Here is a 9,308-nt window from a genome sequence, read left to right on the forward strand (position 1 = left end):
CAGAGAGAAAAATAAACACATCGGTCACAGTCGTAAAATCGTAAAATCTCAATTCTGGTATATTTCGAAAGTTTCTCTGTTTCAAGTGGTCCACACGTGTTTGGGTTCTCCTTTGTTCATTGCATTCCTACGCGGAAGGCCTGAGACCCTTCAAGAGGAAAACTGGCGACGTCGCACGCTTTCCCTTCCTCCCTCTTTTCATTTCCCCTTTTCTGTTTTAGCATACCCCTCTTCCCCTTCCTCTGGGCCAGGATTGCGCGCGCAACTTTTTGGTCTAGTCTTTTTGGTGTTTTGAGCCAACCCTTAGATTAAAAACTTAAGTTTAAGTCAGTCCCATCGTGGCTGTTGTTCCGACAACTTTTCAAGCTTCTCTCTTCAAGTAGTTTTTCTTCGAAGTTTTTATGAGTTTTTATTAGAGTTTATTAGAAGTTCATCCAGTTTGTAGTCCAAGTTTTAGATTTTTGAGTCAAGAGTTATTTTGAATAAAAGTGTTAATGTGCTCTCCTAAGCACTGGTGTTTGGATTTATTCATAAATAAACCTTCAATCCAATTATCCTATCATTGAACGTGTCAACATCGATGGAGTCCTCATCAGAGATTTAGCGGCTAACGGATCCACACTTCAAAGTTTGGCGCTCAATATTCCAAATGGCGCTACTGTCCTCCTAGTAACTTGGATAGGACATAACAGTCATGTAACAGGTTGCCTAGGGCCCACCGACTCACTCTTGCCTTGGCGGTACACGTGTGTACATCGTGATTATTGTGTCGTATATTAAGTCGATTATATTTATATTGTAATTTATATTGTGTGGGAAGAGTCGGTTCCCGAGGAATTAAACAAATAGAGTCGAAGATTTTGTCCACATTAATTGTGAGTATTCGTTTATTGAACATTCTTGCCTTATTTTCCTTTATCTCTCTGTCTGTATCATTTAACTCTTGGGTCTTCCAACTTCCTCCTCTGAGATATCCTGAGCTAAGTCGAACGTTGTTGGTTGTCGAGAAATCAATGGCGCCCAACGTGGGGCCCAGTTGGATATTTATATAAATTAATTGTGCGAGTTTAAGGAGAAAATTTAAGTCGAAAATTTTTCTCAACGTGTTAGAGAGAGACAGTGAAATTCTTAATTCCGACGTTCGGGCATACGGCCGACCGTCGATGTTTATATTCAACAATAGAGCGATCGACTTGGGATTATAGCGCTCTACTGCTCTTCTTTTCTTTCTTTTCCTTTACATTTCACTTTCACTCTTTAATCTTCCTTTAGGAGTGATATATTATTGAATTGAACGAAATATACTTGATGTATTGTATGTTATTTAATTGCCATATTTGTCGACTCTTCCACACGTGTTGAAATTTGTATGGTAATTTCGTCCGTCTGTAGTCGAAATTACCGTGATTGAAAATCGATTGGGAAACAGCCGTGACCTTGTCCGTCTGTAGTCGAGGCGTGGAGAGGGACTCAGTCGAAGGGATTGTAATTGTTTTGAATTTAAACTTCTCAGTTCTTGTCGATTTTTTTTTGGGAAATATCGAATTGTCTATTCAGGTGTCGATTAAGATAATACGAGAAAATATCTTTGGCTAATCGTTTTCGATTTTCGTGGGAAATTATTAAATAATTAGAAACTTTTTATTAGTACGTGATGTTTACGACCCCGCTCGAAGGAAAAAGAACAAAAAAAATCGAACGATCAGAAAGAATATTAAGGTCGAATAGGAATTTAGATAATACGATGACATTAGATCAGGACCAATCGGAAGACGGGCCCACGCAAGAAAATTCCGCGACCGGTCCCGTGGGGGGTAGGGGGCGTAATCTATCATGGACAATACCACATCAAACGTCAGCATCCGTGAATCGACCAGGAACCCCACTAATGAGTACAAGGGGGAGGGGAATACGTGTAACTCCGAGTAATCAAGCGCCGATTTATGAAGAATTGGTAGAATCAATGCAAAGTTTTCATTCGAGATTGAATAAAGTCGAGAGTTTCAAAGACGATATTGAGAGTTTACATTCCAAAGTAGATCAAGTTGTAGATTTTATTGTCGGGCAGAGTCAAGACACATTAAGGTCGATGGATGGAAATTCCCGTCGACAGGAAAATAATTCAAATGGAAACTCTAGAGAAAATTCGAATGACGATTCGAATAGGGATATTAATGTTAATGATCCCCCGAGGGTTGACGAACCAATAGGGGGAGAGAATGATTTACCGAGCGGTGAAAGAATATCGCGAGAAGTTGATGAGAATTTAGTCGAAGAAAATTCTGAAAATTTTGAGGGTCCGACTTTGCCACGTGGCTCAGCCCCGTCTGAGGGAGGGGTACATGGAGCAACAGTCGATGATGGATTACGCGCGAATGTATCTCCGCAAGGAAGGGGAGCGTTTGTGCCTGTGGGGACAGATATTCGGGGCGGAACGTCTGGACTCCAACCCGAGCATTTGTTCAATCGAGGGAATGGTTCTGTTGATAGCTAGATTCGACATGTTCACTTCGCCTCAAATGATAACTCATACTCGAATTCTCAAAGAAGTCGAGAGAAAATTCAAATTTCTTTTGTATCGCCGGATGGTCAGATAATTGTTGAGGAGCGTTACGTAGACGCTAATGAGTTTCGACGGTTTTCTGCGAATCCAGCAGGTATCAATTTGGGTTACCAAACTACACGTTATACACAGCCACAAACACAAACACAATTACAAGCACAATCACAATACATGAACCATCTTAATACGAATCTATCCCACTCTCCATTTCGTACTATTGAATCGAATAATAGGACAGGAAGGGGTAGTCTTTCACTCGACGAATACACGTCGAATAATCTAGATACAGGGAATTTTCAGGAAACCCTGTCGGTCAATTCACCGTCGACTGGAATAAATCAACCATGGGATATGAACACCGGAATGAAGGTTACGCGATTAGTTACCGATTGGAAACTTAATTTCCCACAAAGTGAAAAAGATCCTGATCAATTCCTACTCATATTAATGGAACGACTTGAAACCACCGGAATAAATAAAGATCTATTCGTCCCTTGCCTATCGTCTATTTTTGAAGGTCCACATCGAAACTGGTATCTAATCAATAAGTCGAAATGGCGAACTTGGAAAGAGTTCGCAACCGCATTCCGACAAAATTGGGCTGTGAAAAAAGACGACATGGATTTGTATACCGAGGTGGGAGAATTAACAGTCGAAAAGGGGGAAACCCTACCGGAATTCACGTATCGCGCTCGTTTTCTTTTCAAACGTATGTTAAATCCTCCCACGTTTAAAAAACAAATCGAACAAATAATCAAGAAATTCAACCCTAGAATCGCGCTCGAGATCTTGCCATTGACTATTAAAAATTACGATGACTTTCTGGGTTTTGCTAATTTACGTGGCGACGTCTTTAAACAAGTCGTCGATCAGAAAAGGGGGAGGTACTCCAGAGAGAAAGTCGAATTAAATTGTATTCTTGATGAGGAACCCGAGGATGAAGACGATGACACTACCTCAAGCGACGAATTATCGGACAAAGATGAAGTAACGAAATTGAATGCGTTAGAATCGAAAACTCGGTCAGTCCCCAATCAATCGAAAAGTCGAGAATCGAAATCGATGGTACGGAAAAGACTCGACCAAAATCTCGCAAACTTTGAACAGAAAAACAAAGAAAGCAATAAATCGCCTGCCCAGCACGATCCTAGAGGAAGACGAAAATTCAATTCCCCTAGAGACTGGTCGAAAGTACTATGTTATAACTGTGGACAGATGGGACATTCTTCACGCGTTTGTACTGCCGATAGGCAGGAAGTGTGTCACATCTGCCAACAAGTGGGACATTTAAATAAGAATTGTTCTAAGCTTTCGGGAAACGCCAAAAGCTCTCAGTGAAATCGTCTCCGATCACTGAAATAAAGAGCAAAACGGAGGGAAAACAGGTTGATCGTGCTGCACAGACGGAAATAAAAATCGAGGGAGGCGAGATTAAAATTAACAAGGTAAAGACACTTGAAAGCCCACCAGTTAAAGTCGAGTCATCTTCGCTATTAAATATAGAGGATAATAAATTCGAGGGTGAAACAGCGATCTCGCTGGATGTCGATGAGGAATCGTCGGAAGAGTGCGAGCTTTCCGACTTTGAAGAAGAAGATATCGCGCCTCGTGACGAGTCTAATGATTATGTAACTAAGTTATCGACAATTTCCAGCAAGAATCCCGCGAGTCAAGTCGAGACACAATCACCCAATGAGAATATCGGTTCCTTGAAAAATTGGAGGCCTAAAAACCTCCCCTTTCATTTAATTCATCGTCTGTCACAATGTCGAATTTATCGAAATGAAAACGGAACTAAAGAACCTATCAATTTAGTTAAAGCTGAGGTGACAATTTCGATTTTTGGACAAACGTTAAGGGGACTTATCGATGGTGGAAGTGAAAGAACTTACATGAGCCCTGAAGCCTTCGAACGAGTGAAAACTCTGAAGGTGACGGAGGTTACCCCAGACACAACTTCGACAGCGGGAATTTGCTTAGGCGATAGCTCAGTCGTTAAGAGTGACGGGGGCACCTGCTTTATTATCGACATTGGGGATGTTTACGGACTACAGTGGTTTAGTATCCTCCCTGGGGCGTCGAACGATGTCATCCTGGGGATGGACTTCATTCTAGCGTTTAAAGTCTATCTTGACCCGATTAAAAGGGTATGGACGTTGGCAGGCAGTGAATACACTTACCCTCTATCACATCGTTTCGTCTTCCCAACCCAAATGAAGTCACTGTCGATCAATCAAACACAAACACTGAAGGAATTTCTCGATCGAGAATTCATAAAATTCGAAAAGGAGTGCACGGGTGTCACAGATTTAATCGAACATAAGATAGAGTTAGAAGACTCAGAACCGCATCGACAAAAGCCTTATCGACGTAGTGAGGCAATTCGCGCGTTTCTCTATCAAGAAGTCGATAGATTGCTAGAGAAGGGTTACGTTACATGGAGTAACAGTAACTGGGCGAGTTCACCGGTGGTAGCTCCGAAAGCCAACGGGAATTTACGGTTTTATGTCGATTATAGGATCGTGAACAAAAAGACAGAGAAACCAGCCTACCCCTTACCACAAATGGGTTCAATCCTGTCGCAATTGTATCAGGCAAAAATTATTTCGACATTAGACATGAGCGAGGCTTTCCATCAAATACCAATGGAGAAAGAAAGTCGAAAATACACCGCTTTTGTGGTCGAGGGTAAAGGCTTACTCGAGTGGGTTCGCATGCCCTACGGTTTGACAGGGGCGCTATCGAGATTCCAATGTCTTATGGACAAATTAAAAAGGCGAATAGGAGAAATTATTATTGAGCGAAAATTACCCAATCATTGGATTGAAAAGGTTTTTGTTTATTTAGATGATTGGATTGTGGTTAGCGAAAATTTGGACGAACATTTTTCGTTGTTGTCGATTCTATTCGAGGTTTTACGCGAAGCGAAACTGAAGATTGATCGCGAAAAAAGTAGTTTTGCATGTCGAGAAGTTAAGTACCTCGGGTACATAATCGATGAACACGGTATGCGACCGAATCCAGAGAAAATTCAGCCGATAATCGATTATCCAATACCACGTGATCGTACCCAACTTAGACAGTTTAACGGCATGGTTAATTGGTATCATCGACATTTGAAGAATATCGCTAAAGTCCACGGGCCATTAAATAAACTGACGAGTCCTAAACATACATGGCGATGGACAGATGTCGAGCAAAAATCTTTCGATGAAATTAAACAATCTCTAATCGACATCCCTCGCCTCTACACGCCGATCCCTGGTCAACCGTTTATTTTATACACAGACGCCAGCGATTTCGGGTTAGGCGCGATTCTGGTACAAAAAGACACGGAGACCGATAAAAAACTACTTATCGAAGTACTAAGTCGACCGTTGCGGGGTGCGGAATTCCATTACACGACTACCGAAAAAGAATGCCTTGCCGTCGTATGGGCAGTCGAAAAACTTAGGTGTTATCTCGAGGGAATGAAATTCAAAGTCGTCACAGATCACCAAGCTCTCTTATGGCTCTACAGTGTGAAAAATCCTGTAGGTCGACTCGCTCGTTGGGCAATTTACCTATTGCAGCACGATCTAACTATTGAACATAAACGTGGCACGATGAATGAAGCATCAGATGCTCTCTCGCGTATGTTTGATGTCGATGTTGATCCGTTGGGATGGGAAAAGATTGTCGAAGAAACGATTAGACGTCGAATAAAATTAAATTCTATTTGTGACCAAAATTGGTATAAAACCAAACGCGATCTCGTCGAGAAAAGCCCTAGTCGATTTCCAGAATGGAAACTCGAAAATGACGAGATGTATTATTATCGACCTGATTACGCGAAAGCTATATTAGACGACGAAAACCCTTGGAAGCTCGTGGTAAGACCAGATGAAGTATTGCGAATTCTTAAGGAAAATCATGACGAACCGCAGGCAGGACATCTAGGAAGGGATAAAACCTTAGACCGCGTCCGACAAAAATATTATTGGACAGGAATGACTGAAGACGTAAAGCGTTACGTAAACGACTGCGAAATCTGTATTCGGGTTAAAAATAACCAACATCCTATTCAGGGACCGATGACATCTCGACCGACTCAAACTCCCTGGACAGAGTTAGCTATCGATACAGCCGATATGACAACCAGGTCGAAAAAGGGAAATTCGCATATTGTTGTCATCCAAGATTTGAGCACGAAATATATCGAACTATTTCCAACTCGTGATAAAAAGGGCAAAACGATAGTCAAGATCTTAGAGTCGATATTCGATCGCTGGGGTACCCCCCAAACGATTTCCGACAACGGAACGGAATATTGTAATAAAGACGTTTCGACTTTCTTAATCGCGAGGGGAGTTAAACATCACACGACTCCTTTAAGTCATCCACAATCGAATCCTGTCGAACGCGTAAATCGAACAGTAAAACCGATGATCGCCGCGTTCATCAAAGACCACCAAAACGAGTGGGATGTTAACTTGTCGAAATTTCAACTAGCTTACAATACGGTACCACATGCGGGAACGCGAGTTTCCCCATTTTACCTTAATCACGGTCGAGAGGCTATAATAAAACGAGACATACGTAATACCAATAATCAACCATCTCAAGATGAAGCTCAAAATCTTTGGGCGGAGCGAATGTCGAAAATCGATGAGTTTCGACATCAAATAGAGTTGTTTCTGAAAAAGAAGAATGACGAACGATTAGCCAAAGAAAATAAAAATAAGTCGAATCAAGTAGAAGTAAAAGTCGGCTCTGAAGTTTATTACCCGAACAAGAGACTTAGCGACAAAGCTGAGAATTACAATGCCAAATTAGCCCATCGCTACCTGGGCCCTGCTGTGGTCGATAAGATTTTGCGTCCTATGACGGTGGAATTGGTCGACAAAAATGGTAAAAAAAGAGGAAAGTATTATGCAACCGATTTAAAATTTCCGCGACGTAGCCTCAGACGAAAATAACTTGTCTCTGTAGGTTTGTCAGCACGAGCAACGCGACATCATGGGAGACAACGAGGACGACAATACCAGCTCTCCATCGACGACGTCATCTAGCGAAAGCGCATCGCTGCCAGTCGACAAACTGTCCAAGGACAGCGAGGATGGCTCGACAACATCCAAGTCGTTAATGGGAGATCAAATCGACATCGAAGACGATTTCGTAAAACTACTGGAACTCGACTACTCCAACTCCAAGGACCACGATAAAGCCACAGACCTACCCAAAATGGCAACCGAACAACTGGCCAGCCCTGAAGCCCAGTTGCCTAACATCAGTGGACTGAAATTGACGCCTTTACAGGAAGGGGCTCTTCCTACATACACTCAGTTCCCAATCTCGAATGAGGCAGCTGCATTGTTGTGCGAGATTCGAGGCTTGCCACCTCCAGAACTCGACTCTACTTGGACTGTCCAGACTCAAGCCGATATCGATGAAGAAAATATAAAGCGTCGACGCCTACTCGGGGCCACGGCACCAAAAGCAAAGTTCAGTGTCTATGGAAGAGAACTCAAGTCGACTGATAACGCTGACGCATTTCTAGCACCTTCCGTCCCGTCGATTCTGCTCCTCCTCTTAAGACACCCTCCTTCAAGACATTCCTCCAAGATCACAACATTTCGACGATCAAGTTAGACCCGGAGAGCAAGCCACTGTACTGACTCAACGAGGATCAGCTGAAAGCACTCGTCACTGAGCGTGCGAAGTTCCTGGTATCCCACTTTGAAAGTCAAAAGGCTACCAAGAGCACACAGACTTATGTTACTCAAGTGGACAAGCAGTTTACGCGAGGCTGTGTCAACTGCCGATCAGCCGAACATCACCTTAAAGAGTGTAATCTGCCCTGGGGTCCAGGTTTCTGTCATCATTGCGGTGCCCCAGGATTCGACGCTAAGGACTGTCCCTACCCCCACGGAGTAGAACACGAGAGGGTCCTGGGCCGTTGCTCTGGGTGTTCACGGGACCTCAGTCTCTACTGTCCCGAATGCCCCGAGTGCAGCATTCGATGGAAATCAGCTGTTGATTGGCAACGCCTCAATTACTCTACCTGGCCAACATGGTTAATCGCAGCTGATCACAGGATCATGGTTGGGGAATCCGAATCGACACTCACCAAAAGGATAAAAACCAAGTTCGACGATCAAGAGGAGACCCCCGACAAACTACGACGATTTCTCATCAGGGAGAAGGCCCTGACAGCAGCCCCGAGAATTGCCAATCCGGATGTCCCAACACCATCCCAGCTGTCTGAAAGCAAACGACGACTGGCAGTCGACGCACTTTTGGCACCAGTCACTCTGAAACACCTCGACGACATCGCCAGAGAACGCCCAGAACTGAAGGATGGCGAAGAATACAGAAGTTCTTATTCCTACCAAGTTTAAAAAGTCGACTAATTAAACGTCAAAACTCCTTCTGAGATTTTCCTTATATAATCTCTTCATGTTTATCTACGTCGACAAATTTTCACGTTCATTTTCCGTTTCTTATTTTCCATTTTTCGTTATATAAGACTTTCTCGAATTCAAAGAGAATTATTATTACTTAAGTTACTCTTATCCTATACTATGTCGACAATCCCCCCTAAAAATACATAGAATTTGTATGTTCATGTAAATTCTGTCTCCCTGTTGGCTTTATTTAACCACCCACCATTATACCCGACAGACAGAGAGAGAAATGGGAGGGTTAAATTTTTTGTGTGTCTTCTACATCCAACAGCCTCCATGGTAATCTAAAAAAAAAAAAA

At 42.7% G+C, this 9,308-nt stretch overlaps 1 protein-coding gene across 1 annotated transcript; it reads left to right on the top strand.

The window, feature by feature from the left end:
- Nucleotides 1–745: 745 nt before the first annotated feature.
- Nucleotides 746–8,237, top strand: LOC107045871. The gene is made up of 2 exons (XM_015268276.1): nucleotides 746–875; nucleotides 7,535–8,237. Exon 2 carries the CDS (start codon nucleotides 7,562–7,564, stop codon nucleotides 8,192–8,194), a length of 633 nt encoding a protein of 210 aa, XP_015123762.1. The 5' UTR covers nucleotides 746–875; nucleotides 7,535–7,561; the 3' UTR covers nucleotides 8,195–8,237.
- Nucleotides 8,238–9,308: the final 1,071 nt, after the last annotated feature.

The sequence above is a fragment of the Diachasma alloeum genome, unplaced genomic scaffold, assembly GCF_001412515.2.
Source record: "Diachasma alloeum isolate Michigan unplaced genomic scaffold, Dall2.0 Dall_scaffold_01096, whole genome shotgun sequence".
In the NCBI taxonomy this organism is placed as follows: Eukaryota; Metazoa; Arthropoda; class Insecta; order Hymenoptera; family Braconidae; genus Diachasma; species Diachasma alloeum.